The sequence below is a fragment of the Leuresthes tenuis genome, unplaced genomic scaffold (assembly GCF_036924035.1).
Source record: "Leuresthes tenuis unplaced genomic scaffold, fLeuTen1.0.hap1 SCAF_7, whole genome shotgun sequence".
NCBI lineage: Eukaryota > Metazoa > Chordata > Actinopteri > Atheriniformes > Atherinopsidae > Leuresthes > Leuresthes tenuis.
In genome coordinates this window covers 10070584-10093660 of record NW_027325361.1, presented here as the reverse complement: position 1 = coordinate 10093660, position 23077 = coordinate 10070584, and the positions used below count along the sequence as shown (strand labels likewise).

General features: G+C 39.9%; 2 protein-coding genes across 2 annotated transcripts; one reads left to right on the top strand and one right to left on the bottom strand.

Moving 5' to 3' along the window:
- Nucleotides 1–3646: 3646 nt before the first annotated feature.
- tdrd5 (tudor domain containing 5) lies at nt 3647–15547 on the bottom strand. The gene is made up of 17 exons (XM_072388667.1): nt 15124–15547; nt 14551–14762; nt 14057–14348; nt 13788–13957; nt 12574–12657; nt 12036–12092; nt 10504–10666; nt 10010–10191; nt 9562–9776; nt 9247–9456; nt 9094–9160; nt 8512–8712; nt 8160–8294; nt 6341–6433; nt 5765–5950; nt 5492–5669; nt 3647–3998 (listed from the first exon to the last, which is right to left on the bottom strand). The coding sequence occupies exons 1-17, from the start codon at nt 15467–15469 to the stop codon at nt 3862–3864; spliced, it is 2928 nt and encodes a 975-aa protein (XP_072244768.1). The 5' UTR covers nt 15470–15547; the 3' UTR covers nt 3647–3861.
- Nucleotides 15548–18718: 3171 nt separating this feature from the next.
- nphs2 (NPHS2 stomatin family member, podocin) lies at nt 18719–21797 on the top strand. The gene is made up of 7 exons (XM_072388784.1): nt 18719–19043; nt 19301–19404; nt 19921–19993; nt 20539–20621; nt 20732–20991; nt 21300–21378; nt 21565–21797. The coding sequence occupies exons 1-7, from the start codon at nt 18719–18721 to the stop codon at nt 21772–21774; spliced, it is 1134 nt and encodes a 377-aa protein (XP_072244885.1). The 3' UTR covers nt 21775–21797.
- Nucleotides 21798–23077: the final 1280 nt, after the last annotated feature.

The following is a 23077-nucleotide window of genomic DNA, read 5'->3' as shown; positions in this document are numbered from 1 at the left end:
ACTTTAACTCAGTCTACTTTAAATGATCCAGAGAAGACGGCAGCTTTTGTGGATCATGTTCACATATGGCTTCTTCACAGCAAACTGTGTTCACAGACAATGGTGTCTGGAAGTGTTCCTGAACCCATGCAATGATTTCCATGACAGAATCATGCCTGCTTTTAATCAGTGCTGCCTGAGGACCTTCAGATCACATTCATACAGTATTAGCTTATAGTCACGTTCCTCCAGATACTCTGAATGTTTTGACAACATTATGTACTATAAATTGAGGGATATTCAAAGTCTATTCAAAGAGGAATATTGTTCTTATTTGCTCCACATTTTTTTTGTAGATTGCAGAATCTCTGCCCATCTTTATCTGTAAGAGACTTGCTCTTTTTAAACTCTGAATCATGTTACTGACACGATGCCAATTAACTGGATTTAGTAGCAACATGTTCTTCCACCTGTTTCCTTTTGGTACCATCAAATTAAAGATTATTTTATATGCGTTCCATGTTCTGTTGTGAAAAACAATATTGGTTCATGTGATTTGCAAATCATTGCATTCTGTTTTTATTAGAATATTATAGTATTCCAACTATTTTGGAGATAAGAGCTGTACGTTTAGAAAGATCTGTGTATGCTGTTCGTATGTCATCGACTTTGTCTTCCATAAGGTGATTGTCTTCTTATTCATATTAAAATGTTGGTTATACAGTACATTAATGCACTGTATGCCAATGCCGTAGTTTCCAGCATCACATGAGCCCTGTATGTCGAATACAATTACAAGCCAAACAAATGATGTTGAGAGTTATCACAAGGCCAATGTGAGTACACTTAGGAGTGAATAAAGTACTGTTTATTTCTAAGTTAATGCTGGTATGAAGAAAACATCAGTTGGAACATACAGTCTGAAGCTTCATTCTAAGTGCTGGCTCTGCCGGTATGTCATGTATAAAAGTGTCAAAGCTAGAGGCCTGAGGGATTAGCATAAGAATGAAGATTCCTCCCACTCTTCCCCCAACTGTTCTTAAATTAATACTGAAGATAAGATTCTTCACACAGGGATAAAAATAAAAGCTTTCCTATCACAGAACTTTATTTCGGTTCAGGAGAGAGACTCTGTGTACTCTAATTAAATCTAATATAATTTCACATGCTGACTGGGCAGTGGCCACTCACCACAAACCCCCCTGCTTCAGCATTCAGAATCATTCCCTGTGTGAAAGCGGCTGAACAACGACAGAGGCATGGGAGGGAAGAGAAACAATCAGCATTGATTGAAATGTTGTTTTTGATTGATCCCTGTTGACATTTTATAATTGTGACATTCATCTTGCAGTTTTATCTTTTATCAAAGCATTCTCATTTGAGTTTACTTTGTATGATTCTTATGCTTGTGTCAAATGTATGTGTAGTGTGTTTGTAACCGTGCTGTTCTGCTGTCGTGATCTTTGATCTCTGTAGTGAAATAAAGGTTATTACAATAGTAACAATATTCATACTTTCCTCCATTGTCGTCATGTGATCCAAGTCATCACTGATCAGGCAGAATTATTCATTTGAGTAGACGGTGACCGTCGCTTAGCTAGCTGGCAACCTTTGCTTGGTTATCATACTGAAGAATCTGACAGGTTTACTTTCCATCCAACCACTGAAAAACACCTTAACACCAGAATCTAGAAGCTTACTAAGACAAGTCTGTATGATGCATAAAGGTTTGATAGAATAGCAAAGACTGAACACCTCAGTAAAGCTGTTCAAACACTTTAAACACTCATTATAACCTATTTTTTAGTTAAGAGCTTATTGTAGAATTGCTGTATTAAACTACAGTTGGTAAACATACTTTTAAACCAATTTACATTCAGCTTAAAAGCAAACTGTCAACAGATACTACAAAAGGGTGCAATCGGTATGACATAAGTGTTCCTCTAAATACACTGTTAACACCAATAGTCACAAAGCAACAATGCTACCTCGTCTTTTCAGCTAATTAGCAAACCAAAAGGCGATTAAGTTCTGTTCTGACATGTTGGTTTCAGGTTTCAGCAGTAAATCAAAGCCATCAGATTCATTCATTCAGCGTAAAGATGCTCTGCTACTGTCAGCCGCTAATTCAGCTGAAACCGCATTACTATCCTGCTTTATTAGGTTTACTGAGTGTCTGTCTAACCAAGCCTCACCCTCCTCCATCCACGTAAACACACTAATGGGGGTTGAAAAAAGCTATTTTTTTCCAGTGCACGTGAGCCTTTGCTTTTTGCAGTGTGCAGATGTAATGAGTGCATGTGGAACTGTATGCAAACATCTCAAGGACTGCCATCTGTATCAAACTGAAAAACTGGAAATATATATATCGCATATTACAAGCCATGCAGGTAATGCAGGTAATACAGGAAATGTGTGTGTATGATCCCTTGATCATCATGGGAGGAGCAACATGGTGGTTAGCACCGCCGCCTCACAGCAAGAGGGTTCCAGGCTCAACTCCCGGCTGGGGCCTTTCTGTGTGGAGTTTGTATGTTCTCCCCGTGTATGCGTGGGTTCTCTCCGGGTACTCCGGAAAAAACATGCATGTCAGGTTAATTGGTGTCTCTAAAATTGTCCTTACGGAGTGAGTGTGAGTGTGTGTGTGGTTGTTTGTCTCATTTGTCTCTGTGTGGCCCTGTGATGGACTGATGACCTGTCCAGGGTGTACCCCGCCTCTCGCCCGATGACTGCTGGGATAGGCTCCAGCGACCCCGCGACCCCACCGACGGATTAAAGCAGATATAGGAAATAGATGGATGGATCATCATAGGAAGTGTACGGTCACTGGTGGATAAAATGGAGATCAGAGCACTGACGAGGACACAGCAGGAACATCAGGAAGGTTTTTCACCCAGGAACTACTCCAACACCTCACCTCTAATGTGAGAAGCCAGAGAGATGTTAAACTGGTGGCTCAGACTTTCTGTCAACGTTGACCCCCGTAGTTTCCATATAATCTGCCAACACTGTGTGTACTCATCAGCTAAGTTGTTGCCAGACAAACAAAACATAATCCACTCATGGTGATCTCTAAAGACTTTAACTACACCTTTCTGCCACATTTCAACGTTCTAAATGTTAAACAGCTGATTTTCATTTGATTATTTTGTTATCTTTCCATAACAACAGCATATCTTTCATGATAACCAACACGGCAGCAATAGAATTTCCCCTAAGGAATAATAAGAGTGTCACTGAAATACCAAAATCAAACAATGTTCTCAGACTAGTAAAGAGTCTGAATATCAAACAATTGCTGCATTCTGTTTGTGGCTTACCGTATATTGACGATATTTACAGTTCAGGTTCATTTTTCAGGTTAAAATAGTCTAGACTGAACAGACAAGACGCAAAAAGCTTTGATTCTGTTTTTATGTCACACCTTTTTTCCACATTGTGCTAATTAATATGAAGATTTTAAAAAAATACTAGAAAGAAACATCAACTTATTAAAAAACTAAAATATTCCTACAAATACGATTTATTTGAAAAAATATTTTGTCTTCGATTTTCAACATAACAGCACTTTGAGTTGTTTGAACACTCCAAAACATTCATATCTGTATAAGAAAAGTCAACCATTGATTGTTTTTAAGGAAAATGTTGTTTTTTTAAAGCTAGAAGCCTTTAACAAAAGCTTAATCACAGTTATGAAAGAACCATTTATTTCCTTTTTTTAACAGAACTGTTAGAAAAGTGCTCCAGTTGCACCAACATAAACTGTCAAACAGAGTTTAACAAATCTACTTTAAAATGACATGAAAATAAACTTCCATTAAAAAAAAAGTCCGTACATAACTTAATTCTTTTATGTTCATTCAGTTGGGAACAGCTGCTCCTTCATCTCTCTTGTGGGTTATTTTTGAAGCGGTGGAGCAGTTGTGTTGAGGTAGATGAAGGAGCCACAGCTCGTCTGGCTCCAAACAGCGGAAACAGGATGCCAGAGTTTTGCAGGGTGAAGGGAGACACTGGAGCACCTGCGAAACACAAACACTCACTCAATATATTATCATATGTAATGATAGATATAGAATTCTACACAACCTCACATCTCACATCCACCGTAAATTGCTACATCATCATATAGATCATTTGTAATATCAAACCATGGCACAAAACTCAATAACCAACTTATTTTATCACTGTTTTGCAGAATGCCTGCAGAAGATTTTACATTACACAAGAAAAAAAATACATTTCAGACATCATTAGGAGGACCTGTCATAGCAAAAACTCGCAAACGTCAAGCGAGTCATTTTAGTTTCACAACATTTTAAACAACATTTCCCAACATGCCCATTGGGAGTTGTGGTCACTGGAGTCTGCTGTGTGTAACCACAGAGGACAGCAATGCAGGGTGGATAGTTTCACAAATAAAAAATAGATAACCCCGTGAGTTACATTTCCAACTCAACTCAACAGCAAGCTGACGAATAACTAGGCTGTCAAGCCACAGGGAGTACTGACACCAAGTTGCCAAATAACGTCTGAACATAAAAACAGGCTTTCAGAAAGCACAAATATATTTCCTGATTTGTCACACTCCAATTCTTGTTTTTATCTTCCAGTTTTATCCGCATTTGTGCAGCTGTGTGAAGCACTTTGATGCTATAGTCTCCAATAGTAGGATCAGTGGATAAATCTGCTTTGATCCATTCCGTTTGGCTTTTTTCACAAGCATGGTGCAGCAAGTGAAAGACCATTGAGGCAGCAGAGCATCTGGAAGCATCTTGATGGGTCAAATAGCTCTGGTAACAGGTCTAATTGGATCTGTGTCAGGTTCTCACTGCAGGTACATCCACCCCAGCAGGCAGCATATGGATGGAAATCGATATGCCCTTTCTGTATCCACGGACATGCTCTAATTTCATTGAGGGCTTCTCGGTCAGTGTATGTTTTGGTCATTGGATTTTCCGTTCAGAGGTGACCATGAAAAAAAACAAAAAAAAACAAAAAACAAAAAAAAGGTTCTTTGATTTTCGTTTTAAATCGAGATCACTAAAATACAAACATAAAAAGCAACCCGTTTTACTGTATTCTCAGACCGGAAGTGGAGTTTTATGTGGGTGAATCACAGCGAGGGGCTGCGGTGGGAGGGACTTATGAGGTCACATGACTAAGTATACCTGTTTAGGCTAATGAAAGTCATTGTTTTACCCTGTTAAAAGGAAGAAGGAGTGTGTAGCTGTGTGTGTGTGTGTAATTTTAAGTCAGAATACTATTGGTGGTGTTGCCACCACATAAATAAGTGTTGCCATAAATAATTAAATAAATCAATACCGACTATCACAACAAGGCTTATTTTGTCCCCCAGAGACTCCATGGCAACTTCACTGAATCCTCAAATATTATAAAGGCAGATTTAGAGCATGATTATTCTCTAGATAGATGAAAGCCAAGAAATAAACCTTAGCAGACTGGATTCTTGTGGTCAAAACGTATGTAAACACTGTGGGAATCTATGTTGCACCTTGAGTGAAGTCCTGGATTTGACCCAGCTGAGGAGTGTGGAGGCTCAGTGTCCTCAGGATAGAAGGTGGTCCAACTGAGGGGGTCGTGACTTTTGGCTGCTGCTGCACCTCCTCCGGTGGACAGCAGGAACTGGAACTAGTGCCGGATGTAGTTACTGTGGGAGTCGTGGGCTGTGTCTGAGAACAGAGAAATGTTTATTTTAACTGAATTATTAATGAGAAGCTGTTTTGACAGCTAAACAAAAAGCAAAACACAGATGATGTCATCTCACTTTAGCACCAGCTTTACAGTGAGGTGGGGTTGTTCTCGTGTCAATAAGATCCTGAGGTGCACCAGGGGTTGAGGCTGGACTTGTTGGATTGATTGGAGGTGATTCACAGGTCAAAATGACTTCCTGTTCACGACAGCTGAGGGTGTGGTCATTTGTCAGGGGATTGGATGGGTTGGCCTCCATACCCTGACAGACAGAACAGGGACCAAGACTTTATTCTATTCTGAACATTTTCCTCTTAAATATATTGTTTCCTCAGTTAAAACCCCAGTATGGCTCAACAATCTAACAGCTTGTTATATTTTACAGGTATGTTAAGACACATGTTGATAATACAGTCTTAACCCAATTTAGACTTAACCCAATTTACACAGTCACACATAAGCGTCTTACATGTGCGTACAGTAATTGGTATAATCTCATGCTAAAATTAACCAAACCTAAAATATTGCTGCTTAGGCTTTCAATTGAATCACTTCATTTACAAGTTTCAGCTTTTTCAGTCGTCGTTAATACAGATGTATGAGGACCCGAAAGCATTAAAGACTGCGGCTGTAAAGGCAGTGGTGGTCTTACCTGGATGTCGGGGATGACCACATTCTCTCTAATTAACTCCAGGGCTGGTATTTCGTCCTCTTCAATCTGGGAAACCAAGAAAACTCTTGAATCCTTCATATTAATATTTAACCCTAAATGTGGAGTGTTGTGAAGTTAAATCAACCTTTACTTCTAAACATAACAATTATCAAACTTTATTTAGGTAATGATCTATGTATGAAGTCAAACTGTTTTGCCACTGCCGTTCAGTTCAGCTGAAACTGGATGCATTTAAGTTAAATCAGTCTAAACAATAAATAAAAAACTTTGAGTGTTTTTCAGTTCAAGTGTTTCTTTTCCTAAATGTCCAGTCGAAAAACAAGCAACTGATACATGAGAGACAATCTTGTAATTCAACAGTAACAGCATCCATTAAAAAGCTGCTGACTGAATTCCATCTTATTTACTGTCCAACATCCAGCTGTGACCTTCCAACAGTGCGACTATACATTAAGCAACACTGGTTCCAACTCCCTCTTCAGTGAGATGATGTGCGGTTTAGTTCAAGTGTGTACGCTGGTTGTGTGTTTGGGAGTGCACGTGCCACGCACTGGCTCTGCAGCACTGACAGTGTGGTCGTTAAGATAAGAGCTATGGACAGTGGAGAATAAAAGCTTTACAACAACACTAGAGGAGTGGGTAAGAAAATGGAAGTGTGTGTGTGGAGAGAGGGAGTAGAGTTCCCTCTGATACACAAAAACAACTAAAAACCCACCACAAGCACCAAAATAACCCAGAACTGACACTAACGTCATCAGCAACTGGGCCAGTGTGCGGCCTCATCAGAACCGTGTGTGCGGCCTCGGTATGTTTCCAAAGAAAAAGATGTCTGCAGCACTTTGTTGGACCCCCACACAGTTTCCCACAAGACATTAACAGCAGGTTATTCAAGGCAGAGTTCAAACAATGTGCGGGCTCAATGCACTGATCGAACTGCAGCTTTTTGTACATTAATGTGCAAATCAGTGCGCAGTGAAATTACAATCTAATCAAATACGTCTTAACCACAATGTGAAGGAAGATCTGCAACTTTATGGGTCACATTTAAGACACAAAGCACACAGAAACAGAACTTCAGTCAGTTCAGCTTAGGCCCGCTTAAATCAACATGTTACGCAATACATTCATGTTATTCTATCGCAACTACATTAGTAATAAATGTTCTGGTCATGAACAGGTAATTTACAAAAACAAACAGTTATTCTATTCCCCAAAGAACGGGTAATATTAAGGTTTGCTTTTTTCTTTTAAACTACAGCATGTTTTATTGATTTTCTTCCTAGACTTTTGATCTTCTTCCTAGACTTTCATTTCACCCTGAGAAGGCTCTCATTTAAAGTAAACAGGAGCTTTATATTCAATATAAATTGCTTGTTTACGATCTCGTCATCTTTAACAATGCAGTTAATATTGAAAAAGTATGAAAGTGTTGTGGTTAGGTTGATTTAAGCCGTGCTTCATAAAATTCTCAGTGAGGAGCAACAGTGTCTGTGCACACACACACCACACATGTATCACAGAGCATCACACTTTTCCCAACTACATTAAGCGACTTTTAGGATTTTTTAAGACCCTTTTAGCATCGTCCACTGAAAAATGTAGCAACATTTTAAACAAACCATGATTATTTTCTGTGTCAGACAGCTTCAAAAGCAGAGAGCAGGACTTCCGTGCATGACTGTAATTATCATAATGCTGCCACGTTTCAAATTCAGCAGCAGCTAATTTGACCAAGTCATTGTGACATCTTCCTGCTCGAACAAGGAGAATGACGATTGACAAAATGTGTCAGAGCTACCTTCAGTGTGGCCACTTTGGACTGTTCAGGAGTGTCTGCAGACTCTGAAGATGACATCAGCTCCTCGTCCACCTGTGGCAGTTGGAAAAGTCCGTCGCCCAGATAGAAACTCACTGGTGTGACTTGGAGACTCAACTAGAAAAAGAAAATGTCACCAATGACTCATCTCACAGACTAGCCTGTAAGAAAAATATCATTATTTATATTTTGATCACTTTTACTCATGCAGTGCATCCCACATACAGCGATGTAATACACTGGATAAAATGCATCATGAGTTGCTAAAGCAACTTAAAGCTAAAACTAATATTTGTTCTGGTACAAACGCGTATTTTGTGTGTGTGTGACTCACTGCTGCTGAAGCTGCAGGGCTGCACGCTGTCCCGTGGCCTTGGCTCAGCAGGACCGTGTGGATATAGATGTCCTGATCGGTGTGCGTGTCACACAGGAAGAGCTGCAGCACATCTCCAGTGTAACAATCCAGAGCACCCACTAGGGTGCGATCAGAGCACAGATTTTTGAAAGAATCTGTGGCCTCAGCAGTCCAGCTACCCTGCAGGTGACCAACCACTGCTGTCTTATTCACAAAACCAAATGGTACCAGCACTGAGCTGCAGCTGGACAGTTACCAGAGGCTATTTCTGTTAATAATATCTTGTATTAATAAAGTTTTAAGCTGTTGATGAAGAATTTTAACTTCAAGCTGATTCACTATAGCAGTTATTACAAAATATATTGTTGACCCATCCAGCTGCTTCTGAACCAGAAGATGCTGAAGAGACACAATATGTACCTGAAAACTTATACTGTAAATTCATAGAATGCAGGGTTAATGTATGCATAAAACTAGAATAAACAAAATCTATATCATAAAGTACATTTTTTAAGAAAAGGCTCACATTTGAACATATTATTAAATAAGCTTCAAACTTACTGAGGTGGGTTTAATTCCAGTGAGTGATGATGGAACAGCTTGTGCTGGAAGAACCGAATAAGTTGACCTGGAAAGGAGAGACTCAAAGTGTAAAGCTTGCATCTACGAGCTGTGTAATAATAGTAACTGCTCAGATGTTTGACAGACCCCTACTTGAGAAACTTGAGGCTGGCACTTTCGACCACAGTAATATCGCCAAAGTCGACATAATACACCTCAACCTGAGTGGGGCTGAGAACCCGGTGGATCACCACTCGGTAGAACCACATCGCTCTGGGTGACACACAGCAGACCTGACCTCGTCGGATATATTGCTCTGGAAGGCGATATCGCTTTGACACCTCAGGAGAGGTGTAACATCGTCTATGAGACGAGTAGAAAAAAATCAGACAAAACCCACTGGCACTGCTAAAGGGGCAGAATATCTGATGAAACAGTGCATATGGGACATTGTGATTAAATCACCACCTCATCTCAATCATCATGTCCTCCATAGCATGGGCCTCTTCACTCTCACTGAAACGGACATAGAAATGTCCAGGTGACTCCACCTGCTCCACTAAGACTGCCACCAGCTCTCGAGCACTGTGGCGAGTTGGCGGTTTGATACGCTGACTCAGTAAGGCGTCCAGTGGTATGACAGAGCTGCACTGCACCTGAATGGCAGGGTACATCTCAGACATCTACAGGAAAACATACAAAACCAGAGTGAGGATAGTGAGCAGCACGCAGCAGCAGCAGTTTAAATGTTCAGTATCTTTTATTATTCTATGATACGATTATTTAAACTCAAGCTTTTTAAAATAAAGCAGTTGACAGCTCATAAAACTATAATTTCAAACGCTCACTGCCAAATGTCACCGTTAACATTGTCAATGTTAACTAATTATAGAATAATATAATGAAAAAGTCTAACCGTTTCTTTGATCTTGGAGATGTTACTGGGCTCCAACTCTTCATTTTCATTATCGTCTTCGTCTTTGAAATCGTCACCATCTTCTTTCAGATTACTTTCCCAAGGAGATTCTCCACTGGTGAAATAGTAGCTCTTAACTGGTGACTGCAATCCGTCACTAAGACTCTCAATTTCCTTTGAGTCTGGAAGAACAAAGAAAAAAAACATTTATTTCCTGTGAAACATGTTATCCGACAATAAAAGCTTTATCCCATGATATCTGAGACGCCATTTATTACAGAACAGAACTGTATATAAGTAGTGTGTATAAGTGTATATAAGTGTGTATAAGTATTGTATGTGTTTATTTTTGTTTTTCAGTTAAACTAACTTCAAACTCTTTATTAATCATGTAAAATGATGTCAATGAAGAGCCAATTAAATCAAGGAGATTACATCCTATGAAGAGATTTGGTTAACGACTACAGATACAGACTACAGATGGGCCTTCACACCCGACTGTGTGTCGTCAGTGTCTTCTATTTCCGTGACTGTCCAGTGGTGTCCGTTGTCATCCTCTGCTGGTTTCAAGTGGAAAGTGTCACTCAGGGCACCAACGAGCTCAGTGACACTGACAAAGCCGCTCTGTAAAAATGGCAAGTCTTCACCAAAAAGCCTCTGAGGGTAAAAAAGGAAAAAAAACACAGCATGAGGTCAAAGAGCTCATCACGCGTCTTTCGTTATTACCTGCGGCTTGTTCTATGAGGCAGGATAAGTGGCTCGCAGAGGTAAGTTGAGGTTCAACCCTGGGTTTTTAGTGTCACTTCTTATAGGGGTGTGTCACCATGGCAACCTAAGCTGCTCCTGAGCCGGTTAAGCACGAGATTGGTGATCGACACATTTTCAGAGAAAATGAGCAGATTAAATAACAAAGATCAAACGATGCACGGACCTCTCTTCCTTCTGATCGAAAACGCTCTGAAAAGCCTCTTCATTAGGGACACCTAAGTGGAAGGGTAAAAGCACTGTAGCAGAGATGGACATTCATCACTTTCAAGCATGTTTAAAGACTCTTTTAAAACTGAACTATAAAAAGACACCCTTGACTTTTTCACATGTAGCTTGCAAATGTGCAGCCAATGAGTGTTTAGATTAGTTAACTCACTAGTTTGAATGGTTTCTTATGTTTAAGGCTTGACCATGAATTGATTTTGATCAATTAATGACGTGTGAAATATTTGAACATTTTCTCTTTACCACAAACATATATGTGTAAATATGCAAGATGCACCTTTTACCTGCCAAAATGTTCAGTTTGATCATGGTGATGTTTATAAATGTGAAGATCTTCAATTTCTATTTCAAGATATTTAAAAGATCCTATTTTTCCAAAGTGTAATTGAACTGCAATGATACGTCTGGAATTTTTATTGTCAGTCAAGATTATGTCCCAGATAACTGGAACATTGTTATTTCTGTCAAGCATATTCATTAAATTAAATGCATCAATCCCACGAAAAGGAAGTATCTTTGTTTTGTATTTCAGTTTATTGTTGGAATAACAGTAAACGCTGATTTTAATAATTAATTTGTAGCTCGTTGTTCTAAAAAAAGAATAAATAAATATTTTTATTTTTATATAAAAAATGAGTTTGAGTCTGAGATTTAATTCTGAGGACCCTTCTTAAGTTTCTTCTTTCTTTGGTACAAGCAACATTTAACACAGCTTTTGTCACACAGAAAAATGGCTCCACCTGCAGCACGTTCGTTAATAAAATACTCAGTCTTATTCATCAGAGCCACCTGTCCTCTGATTATGTGGCAGTGATATTACACTTATCAACAAGAAAAAATCTGGATTGATTTACCGAGGTGGCAGCCAGCATTTGAAACTGTTTGGTTTGAACTTGATTATTTGGGTTTGGTGCATCAGAAAACTGAAAGTTTCCCAGGATATGCTGAAGCTGCTTTGCAGTACAAGCCTCTGGGCATTTTATTTCAAATTGTTATGAAAGCAACATATGCAGGAGAATGTCATCTTCTTTACCTTGTACTCAGCAGGAAGATCGTGAATCGATAATCCACCAGTCGTCTGACCAACAACCTGCAGAGGGGCACAGACATGGATTAACTATGTCTTCGTTATAGTCTGTACAAATATAATCAACCAAAATTAGGACATTAAATGCCTGAGATATCCTTAATTATGTATGTCTTTGGGCAACTATCACTATCTGTGTCTGACAGCGGATTCGTGCTGCTGTGTGTTCACGCCGTGCCATCCAGGCAGCAATGATGATGACCTTCTGAGGAACTGAGCCATGCCTTCTGACAACCTGTTGCTGTCATTGTGTCACTCTGACAAACGTTTCCAAGTGATAGGACCAATGATATGACAGTTCTCACAGTAAGTGTATCAAATTACCACTCCTGACTTAGATTTCACTTCATCCAACTGTTTTGCATTTAGTGCAACGTAATAGCAAGTGCATTTGGGGGACAGCTTCATTGTCCGTTTGTCATGCGCTTGCATGATTAAAATAGGGCCCTGGGACATGTGCTTGTAAAGCAGTGTGAATTCTGACCTTCCGTAGCTTGTCCTTCAGCTCCTGACTAACGGTGCCAGCGACTCCATTCTCCAGGATTCGCTGACGAAGTTCCTCCTCCAGCTGACAGAGAAATGCAGAGAGTAGATAACTGAATACAACACACTAAATCTGTTTCCATCCAGTTCTTAATACGATTCTGTGACGTCCAACTGTTTTTGTTTCTGCTGCTGTATGTCAAAATAACTCCTTCAGACGGATCACATTCTGAATCACAGCTCCACCAGCAACACACTTCTTTTACTTCTTACAATGCAGGTTTTCTGTAGTTGTTCGAGTTGTAAGATCAAGTTTGGTTTCAGAATCAATTTGCAGCAACAAAGACCCGAATTTAAAGTACTATAAAATCATCTTCTTGAGCCTTACATACATAAGCAGTTAACATGGACTTCAGGTGCAGCTGTTAAGGAATTTTGTGTTTTGTCTGCTTGCTTTTCAAAGTTGGTTTGTGTGAAGTATATATGCGTAGTTGGTGTCTTAGCTGCAGTAGAGAATAATCTGAGAGGAGGAATTCTGATTAGCTTAGAGCTAATCAGAATTTGTTCACATAAGAGCTGAATTTTCTAAAACAACTCAAACTTAAAAGATTTCAGAGCAGTTCGAGCAAATGCTACAGTGAATGTTTACATCACACATTACAAAGACAGTGAGGCAAGCCTGCATTGCTACACGTCATCGCATGCTGATTGGCTGTGGCTGACAGTTCCACTGGACTAATCACTAAATACCAACTATGTGACAGTATGAGTGAAAAGCACAAACACTTTTCATCCTTTAAACATTTACGACAGTAAAGCTCTACAGTAAGCAACCCAAAAAGTCACGACACAAATCCGGATGGACTCAGCTGATCAGCAGAAGGATGCGTTAGACAACCAACAGGCATGCAATGACACGTAGCGACACGGACATTTTTTGGCTGAGAAAATAAAGACAAAATGTAAAACTGCAATCCAAAAACGACATGAAGTAGAAATGACTTTAGAAACTATTACATTTTCCAGGTATGAGTTGTTCTAAATGTAAAAACTTGCTCTTCTCTTGCTCCATTCTGAGTAACTCCTACATGGGCTCCTTGTTCTGAAAGCACTTTGACAGCTTGTCTGCTACTGATAAGACACTGACTACTTCAAAAGACCCAAACGACAAAAACGAAACACTCCTTTGAAGTTTCTTTATACAACAGAACACACCTTGATTACATGGTTCTGAAAGACCTGAGCCTCTTGGCAGGGCACTGGTTTGGTGTCACAGTTTTTCTCCACCACCTCTGGCTTGCTACAGCTAACTGATTCTTTGTGAACAGGTTCCAAGTCAGTGACGCATCGCTGATTCAGAGGACTCTGCTTCACTGGAACTTCAGCTGGGGAGTGAAAATGTATTGTAGAAATGTAAGTCAGACCAGTACCAATGATGAAAGTCTCCAGAAACTGATGAATACCTCAACTATCTATTCACACACCTGGAGGTTTTGTTGGTACCGTGGCTTTGATGTCTGGGCCTGTGGAGACTGGCATGTTTGGCTTTATCAATCCAGTCCTCCTTGGTGAGCTGGTAGGTCTCTGGAGCGGCCTCGGCAACATATGTTCCCTTAGGGTTAGAACTGAGCCAAACCTGCCTTGCTGGATGAGAATCAGGTCCCCTGCTGCCACCAGCATCTCTCCAACAGAGTAGAAGCCATAGTTGTGGACACGCAGCGGGTGACCAAAGAAGCGCATGTAACTGGACTCGAGGTCAGACAACCTGAGTGCACCCTAAAAGAGCAGCCACAACATTAAACAGGCATCTCCTTCTCTTGTTTAGTTTTTTATGTGCAGTCTTATTTTGTTTACATTTGTCCCATTTCAGAGAATAAGGCTAGGTTACCACAGTCTAATTCATGCAGCTGACAAACTTGAGCAGGCTTAAAGAGTTCCGGTTTAATGGAGAAATCTTGCATGTACCTTCAAGTCATACCTGGGAGAGTAGGACGCGCAGCTGTGCCCTCAGATGGGCAGGGAGGGCTGGAGGAGCACAACCTCTTCTAGGAAGAACAACCAGGGGTTGCCAATGAGAGTAACGGGGAGAGAAATAGCTGTAGCCTCTCTTCTTGACTTTCATGTCAGTCTTAGACAGTCGCTGCTTGGCTACCAGCTCCTCAATGCGCCGAGTGGACTCATCACTCACAGCTTTGACGTGGGAGACAAAGATTAGGGTATGACTGACAGAGTAGAACTGGTTGAGGTTTTATTGAGGGGGGGCGTAAACATTAAAAGCATTAAAATTGTCCTTAAAAAAAAGCTGAAGTCCACTGATAGATGGACGTAAGTTCCTTGAAATGAACTGCTGGTAGAGGAAGGAGGGTACACAGTGAGAAAAAATGTGGAAATAGTCCAAAGGAATTTCTGTCAACCAGTGATAATGCAAAATTATTGCAGTCAGGTCAAACAATGTGACAGGCCTATTAGAAACTACTAATCTTTAATTTACTGCTGAGCCTCAACAGCTTTTAAGAACAAATTACTATCAAATAGAAAGTAAACACTATACCCTTTAAATATGGGCTGCCATCCTCCCTGTAGTTAACAGACACCACATCGGGCATCTCCTTGACCATATCCATAATGTTACCGAAGCCCAGGACTTTCAGGGGCATCGGATGCCCCAGCATGTCGGCGTAGTCTCGCCTGAGCCGATCAGGGTGCAAACCCATCTTGGATGAAATGAGCAAGGAGCGAACATCCTTCTTCAGCTTTGCCAAAATGTCGTCCTGACTCATGTTGCCTGCTCGAGTCTGAAGAACACAGCAAGAGGACAAGTGTAGCACAACATACAGGACATTCTGCATCCAGGTGATACAGTGGCATGAACACAACAGCAGAGGTCTGCTGACCATCACAGTCTGACTTCTTTGTAAACTTAAGATTCAAATTTGACTCAGAGTGCATCTTCCTATATAGTTTGCAATGTGTCAGTTGCCTAAGGCATGTCAGGTGTAGAGTTAGTGCATCATCACATGACATACTCATGTCTCTTTTGCTACTTCAAATAATTAGGTTTGCGTGTGCGTATATATGTATACATTTGTTTATCTATGAAATCATATACTGCTTTTTTCTTCTTGTGGTTTATCTTTGTCAAGCACGCTGGATTTACACTATGTTGTAGTGCAGGGTATACGTGAGAGTATCCACTTATTTTCCAGTCAACAACGACTTTATTTATTTTGACGAAGTAAATGTCAGTGCTCTTTTACATGTCACTGTTTATGACACGGTGTTTTATCCTATTCTGATAAGGCCAATTTAGTATCTTTTTATGCTAGATAATGAGCTGCTTCTTTAAGGCACCGCGAGGTGCACGTGTAATGAAATGCGCTATGTAAAAAAGTAAGGAAGTCTGACTTTATCAAACTCACTGAAACTCCATAAAGTTTTTTAATCTAGCAAACAAACAGCCAGATTAGATTATGACGTGAAAACCACTTTATTCGCTTTAAACCTTCTTCGTTATCTACCTGCATAGTATCTACAAAACGCATTTGTTCTGCACCGTCTGTGAACGACATCCTTTGGCCCACAAAGCTGATTTATTGCACTTTTACTCACTGAAAAATGAGCAAATGTTGTGCATCTGCGCATGTGCAAAAGAAAAAAAAGTCAGTTTTCCCGTTTCTTGGAGTCAACGTTATTAATAAACTTATCATTGAATGAGCATTCCCCCAAATTATTGTGGACATAAATTCCAGTTACCTAAAGATTTTATTATGTTTCCGTATCGTCCAGCTGTAGCTTGACCTTTCCGCCAGGTGAACAAACTCCACACCTGTTGTTGCTAGCAGACCACCGTCCACGTTGTGGGAGCCGTGCGAGTGCACAAACCGCAACGAGTCGATTATATTCTTCCAAACATCTAAGATAACGTGTTAAAATTAAAAACTACAAGAAAGACTGTTTTAACCTGCTGCCTTTTGGTAATTTTAAAATAAAGTGGAAATCCAGCTTCGTCGTTCCCGTTACCGTGGTTGCATGTCGAACATAGATCGTTTATTCCAGAAACGATGAGCATTGGTTTTCTGATAGAGAGTGAGATTGCTGCAGAAGCTCACTGGGTACAGTGAGCCATTGGAGTCAGGGGCCCCTTCTTCAGACACATCCGTCCATCCATTTTCTATACCTGCTTAATCCAAGGCGGAGGGGGGCTGTCACTGGGCGAGAGGTACCCTGCAGGGCCACACAGGGACAAGAGACATCCATACCAGCCATCCACACTCACAATGACTCCTTGGGTCAATTTAGAGTCTTGTTCATATCCAACATTTATATAACATAAGTATATGTCCAAAAGAGATTCAAAACTACCAAAAAAAAAAAAAAAAAGAGTAAGCAGAAAGTAGAAAAAAATGCAAAGTGAAAGTTACAAATATACAAAGAGCTGCACAGTGTGACACATGAGGACTCTTCTGAAATGCTGAAAGAGGGTTAGCGGCAAACCACTGTTTTTGGCAACCTTGAAGAAACTCCCGTGTGAACCTTGATATTCTTTTTTCTCATTTACTCTCTTGTGAGTCCTCCATCACTTTTTTCACTCAGCCTTCGTAGTCCATCTAGAAAATGTACATGCCACCTAAATCAGCCAAAACCCACAAACAAACACAATAACAGTAAAATAGAAGACAGAAAGACAGTGAAGGACATTAAAATAAAATAAAATAAAAATGCATTACAATCTCTCTCACTAAAACTTAGTCTAAACAGAAAAGTTTTTAGCTACTTTTTAAAAGGAATCAATGCAATTAACCCAAATTACAGTGTAAAATCAAGGCCCAACTGCTTGAACTGCCTGGAAGGATTAAAAAGGATGTCCGTGTACTCTAAATGAGAAGAAATAAAACATGAATAATCGTCTTCAACTCAGACTTTGACAACAGCCTTCACATTTTTTTTAATATCCCTCATGTGGAAAAAGCCATTTCAGACTAGCTCAAAATTTGTGATACTTTTTAATAATTCTCAAATGGGCGACAGAGCGCAAATGGATCCCAGAGACTCCAGGGTAAATATATTTAGTTTAATTAAGGACACAATAGGGAGGATATTGAATGTCTTTTCCTGTCAAAGCAGAGATAATTTCCTCTGAACCTGAGTCTGCACATTCCCTGTGAGGACACTCTGTGACTCCCCAAGCCTCCACACAAGACCCATCAGCTAACCTTCTGTTATCGCTTCCAGAAATCTCTGGATGAAAACGCATCCCAAACAAATGGAAAGAGCATAAGTTCAAATACTTTCTGTTTGTTATAATATACTGTACACTTAAATATTGTCCATGCACAATTTAACTGGATAAAATTCTGCCTTTGACTAGAAACCACTAACTTTTGTTCTTATGTTTTTGAGCTCCCTATATCCAAATATGTAAGATGGCACATTTTATGCTCAAGGACATCTCTGCTCATCATCTAGCAAAAGAGGAATATGTGAGGCTCTAGGTTTCAGACTGTACCTGTTAAAGAAAACACAGAGAGTAAGCTTTTGATACTGCTGTAGCTTTTACTGTTATTAGTGTTTACACTACAATTACACTATTGTTTTAACACCAAAACTCAGGAGGTTACTGGAGGTTGCCGGTTCCAACTTTCCAACTTTTCAAGTCTACATGTTGAAGTATCCCTGGACAAGAGACTGAACCCTACACTTCCCCCCAATGTGTTCCTCACTTTTGATACACTTCGGATAAAAGCATCTGCTGAAATTAGTGTAACGTTCTGTCTAATATAGATATCTGAAAAAGAGGAAATACATAATTATTTGTTTGAAGAACGCATTCATTTCTATATGAGTGGGCTTATTTTTACCTCATCTTGAATTTATTTCACATTTCATAATAGACCGCTTTGATGACAGACAAGTTCACTGACATGATTGGAAAAGAATGACAGGGTGGTATTGGCAACACCCACTGCTGCCTTACTCCCACAGTCACACTGTCAACATTGTTTACCATGTCTTTATTCTGTCTCATTACCACAGTAGACAGCAAGACCACTGATTCTGGTTGCTCGAAAGACACAGAAGAAGCAACATTCATCGGTATAAGTTACAAATCTTCCTCTTTCTTCTCGCAAGGAAACCCTACAAACTGAATGACAACATCCCAGCCTTCTGACGGTATGGAGAAATCCTCAAGTCCTCAACCAAGAACGATGCCTCAGAAGGGGAGGGAGAAGGGAGCTCTAGAGCCTATAAGAAATCAACGTCAAAGGGCACTCAAAACAGGTCGGCTCCCTGAGGAGCCATCAGTAAGGAAGGACAGGCAGAAGAAGGAAAGGCCAGAGACAAACCAGGGGAAGGTGGAGCAGGAGGCAGAGGTTAAACTGAGATCTACTGTGGTGGACATAGACAGTGTTAGAGATGATGAGATCAAGGAGGAGAACCTGGGGCTCTTGGAAGCTGCAAAGCATGAAGACGGTGAGTTGAAGCCTGAGGCAAAGCTTGGTAGTGATGATAGTAAGAGATTTATTTGTATTTCTTTTTCATTCTAACATTTCTCTGTCGATATTTGTGTGCAGCTGTTGGTATAAGTTAACCTGCGATTTATAGCCTGTCTTTCATGTTCATTCAGGCTTTTGGTCCATTTTTTTTCTAAACTTTTGTCTGCACAAAGTTTGATGTAAAATGGCCATTGAATGTATATGTTGGGTATATGTGGGTCCTGCACTGTGCAGGTTTGAAGCGCAAGAACCTGGGAGTGTTTGAGTGGCTACTGATGGTCTTTGCCTTGGTTTTGATTCTCCTCTTCCTCCCAATTTCCATCTGGTTCTGTGTAAAAGTACGTACTACACCTTAAACCAAATATTTAAAACACTTTACAAATCACTCTACTTCATAAAGTCTGACATCTTCAGAAGAAATTATGTAAATATTTGTTGTATAGACAATGAAAAAAATTCAAATTAAAATGTGGATGTTTAACACCAGCAATTGCACATAAGCTTATTTTTCACAGTGAATTTATCTTATACACCTCAACAACAAGTAAAATAATTGGATATATAAGTAATTTTGGGACATTGGGGCATGTAAATTGACTATTTTAAACTCAACACTGTCATCAAGAGCCTTTTTAAAAACCAGATTCTCAGATAATGCTTTAGATTTCACTGCCAATTTAGCAAAGATGTGTTGATGCTCTAAAACATTCAGAGAACAATGTAGGACATAATAGTAAAATATTTGACATAGGCTGTTCTAAATGTGTTGTATGCCAGGTGAATACTCAGAATACAGCAATCAGTGCCTCCCATTCATTGGTGCAGTTTACCAAAGCTGTTATTTTGATTTGCAGGTTGTGAGAGAGCATGAGAGAGCTGTAATCTTCAGACTCGGCCACCTATTGCGTGGAAGACCCAGGGGACCAGGTCAGGACAAATTACTGTTACTTTCTCATGTTTGTCTGCTGACATTGCTTAATTGATAGTAATCTATCAGTCATGAGAGTTTATACTTAACCTAGGGAATATAAGGCCAGAGGAGGTTAAGAGTTATTCATTTTCTTTCTTTTTTTTGCCTATATTAGGGTTTTACTGCAGCATAAATGGATAGAGATCCTTTCTGGGGATGTGTGTGTCAGTTTTTACATTTCTTTCTGGCTTTTTGTCAGGCAAGTTAGAGAGTAGCTATTATCAGTGAATAATACAACCCCGTTATCATAGAAATCATCCTTTTAGAAGAAAAAGAAAAAGAAAAGAAAAGACAAAGATAATTTGCACCCACTGTGTTTGGGATAAATATGTGACTATGATATCCAATTGGGTGTCTTTTCTTGATCATTGCCAGCTGTCAATAGGAGGAAGAACAAGCATTGTGTTTCTTAGAAAGCTCATAAACACAAATACAGTGAATTTGCAAGAGAAAACGACAGAATGACATCTGATAAACTTCTACATTTTCCTCCTCTCTCCAGGCCTACTTTTCTACCTTCCACTTCTAGATGTGTGTCACAAAGTTGACATCCGACTCAGAATGTTGAAGGTTCCCTTTCACATGGTACATAATTAAAATAGAAATGAATAATAATCACATTAGACATCCCGAAGTAGAATAGTGCATCAGATAAAAAACTGAGTAAACATAAACTTCCTAACGTTTCTACGCAGGTGGTGACAAAGGACTTGGTGAGGCCAGAGCTGAGTGCAGTGTGTTATTACCAAATAGAGAATGTGGCTCTGTGCAGTGCAGCTCTCTCCAGTCTGACCTCAGTGCTACAGAGTCTGGTTCAGGCAGCCGTCAGGGACGTTCTCGCCCAACATACTTTCAGCCACATCCTGCTGCACAGGCGGAGGATCGGTGATCAGATACAAGCCGTCGTCGACTCTGTTGCCTGTCGCTGGGGCATCAGAGTGGAGAGAGCAGACATGTAAGACCAGAAATGAAAAGTCCTCATGTTGTTTGTATCAACCTTCCTCCACCAGATTTAACTAGGTTTCAGTAGAAAAGAGGGGATAAAAATCACCATGTGACAGTATGGGGTGACACAGAACAAATGTTTTAAATAAACGGATATAATCAAAAGGGTTTTGAAATTTGTCCAGTAGAAAAAAGGTAGGGATTCATCTGAAGAATGTCTTTCCTGGTAAACAATAACAATGACTTTAAAGATTGGTGGCAGACTGTGGACTTCCTGCTGACTAAGCTGGGTGGTGCTTGTGTTTGATTTTCTGTCAGAGATGAGCTCAGTTTTCCCGTGGAGTTACAGCAGAGTCTTGCAGCAGAGGCTGAGGGCAAGAGGCAGCAGCAGGTCAGAGTAAGTAACCAAACCAGGTTGTATCATCATGAGTCCTTGTTCTCTGTTTTAATGCTTGTTTTTTGCATCTTATATTTAAATAGATACAGCATTTAATGAACATAGCCACTGTTTCACTGGCCACATTTCTGCATCTGCACCAGTTTTGTAAAGATTACACATTTCAGCCGCCCTTCTCTTCTGCAGGGAAAAGCAGCAGAAAGTGAGATAGCCGCCTGGGAGGGTTTAAGGTCCTCCTTTCGTCACCTCCACCCTGCGCTAGTCCTTCCCCTCCCTCAAGATCTTCTCAACATGAACTCTGACCTCTCATCCCTCCCACCACCTCCTCCCCCTGCTGGGGAAGAAGAGAGATGGAAGACAGCGGGGACGCAAAGGACAGACTCACCAATGATGTGACAGACTGTTAACAGAGGAGATGTGTGTTAGTGTAGTCATTTAGAATATCTAAAGTCAATGTGCAGCTTCTGCACATTCACAAGGGATTTCATTATATGTTAGAGACAATGTAAATAAAAACGGATTGTGGTGATAAGCAAATCAATCAAACCTTACTATAAATTAATTACAATCAGGACAAAGACAAATGATATGTGTTTTTTCCCTTTAACATCTGGTGGATCAGAAAAATGTTAATATTTGGACTCAATATAAAAAAAGCAGCTCAAGAGTTTTTCAAAAGTAAAGACAAGGAGCATTTCACCACCGTCTTAATGACTGATGTGCATTTAGTTAAAGATTTAAGTATTAATATTTACATCTAACATTTATGAGAACTTTGGGCATTTCATCATCTACGGTACATAATATGAGAAGATAAATAAAACAATAGGTAGAAATCTCAGTGCACCGGACACATAGTTGGGGGTCTTCAAGCAGAACAGAGATAAAAACAGACCATTCTGAAGTGGAAATCACATTATGAGCTAATATACAGTCCTGTGGAAAAAACAAACACGCTGTCTTTCAGTTTTAAGGTTTCACAGTTCAGGACACAGAGATAAATCCCATAGTCCTCAGCAAGTCTCAGACCTAGCTAAATGAAAAATAGCACACAACATATTACACTCTATCATCGCTTATTTAACAAAAACTAAATAAAGATACAGAGGCAATGTTTAAAAAACTAAATATACCCTATATTTAAAGAGCTTGTAGGAGCACCTTTCACAGAAGTTTCTTGACTTAATCGTTTTCTGTGGTATGTTATCAGATTACTGTGGAGGAATTTTAACTCATGTTTCCTTACAACATTGCTTCACCTCATTGAGGTTTGCAGCATTCGTTTATGCACATCTCTCTGAAGGTCCTATCTCGGTATTTTAATCAAGCTGAGCTATGGGTATTTGCTACATGTTTCTTCAGGCATTATGCTGTAGATTTGCTGCTGTGTTTGGGATTATTGTCCTGTTGCATGACCCAATTTCAGCCAAGTTTTAGCTGTCAGGCAGATGGAGTCACATTTGACTCTAGAACACTTTGCTATACAGAAGAATTCATGCCGGGCCCAATGACTGCAAGGTGCCCAGGTTCTGTGGCTGCAGAACAAGTCAAATCAAAAGATCTCCACCACCATGTTTGACAGTTGGTATGAGGGGTTTATGCTGATACGCTGTGTTTGGTTTTCTCCAAACACCATGCTGTGGATTATGACCAAACATCACACCTCACTGGGCTGATTTATTAAGATGACATTGTTCCA

Coding starts and splice junctions, on each gene's coding strand:
- nphs2 (XM_072388784.1), top strand. CDS start 18,719: ATGACAACATCCCAGCCTTCTGACGGTATGGAGAAATCCTCAAGTCCT. Junction 19,044..19,300: donor AGCTGCAAAGCATGAAGACG/GTGAGTTGAAGC, acceptor TGCACTGTGCAG/GTTTGAAGCGCAAGAACCTG. Junction 20,622..20,731: donor TGAAGGTTCCCTTTCACATG/GTACATAATTAA, acceptor GTTTCTACGCAG/GTGGTGACAAAGGACTTGGT.
- tdrd5 (XM_072388667.1), bottom strand. CDS start 15,469: ATGGTCAGCAGACCTCTGCTGTTGTGTTCATGCCACTGTATCACCTGG. Junction 9,161..9,246: donor GCCAGCCTCAAGTTTCTCAA/GTAGGGGTCTGT, acceptor TCTCCTTTCCAG/GTCAACTTATTCGGTTCTTC. Junction 5,670..5,764: donor ACTGTAAAGCTGGTGCTAAA/GTGAGATGACAT, acceptor CTCTGTTCTCAG/ACACAGCCCACGACTCCCAC.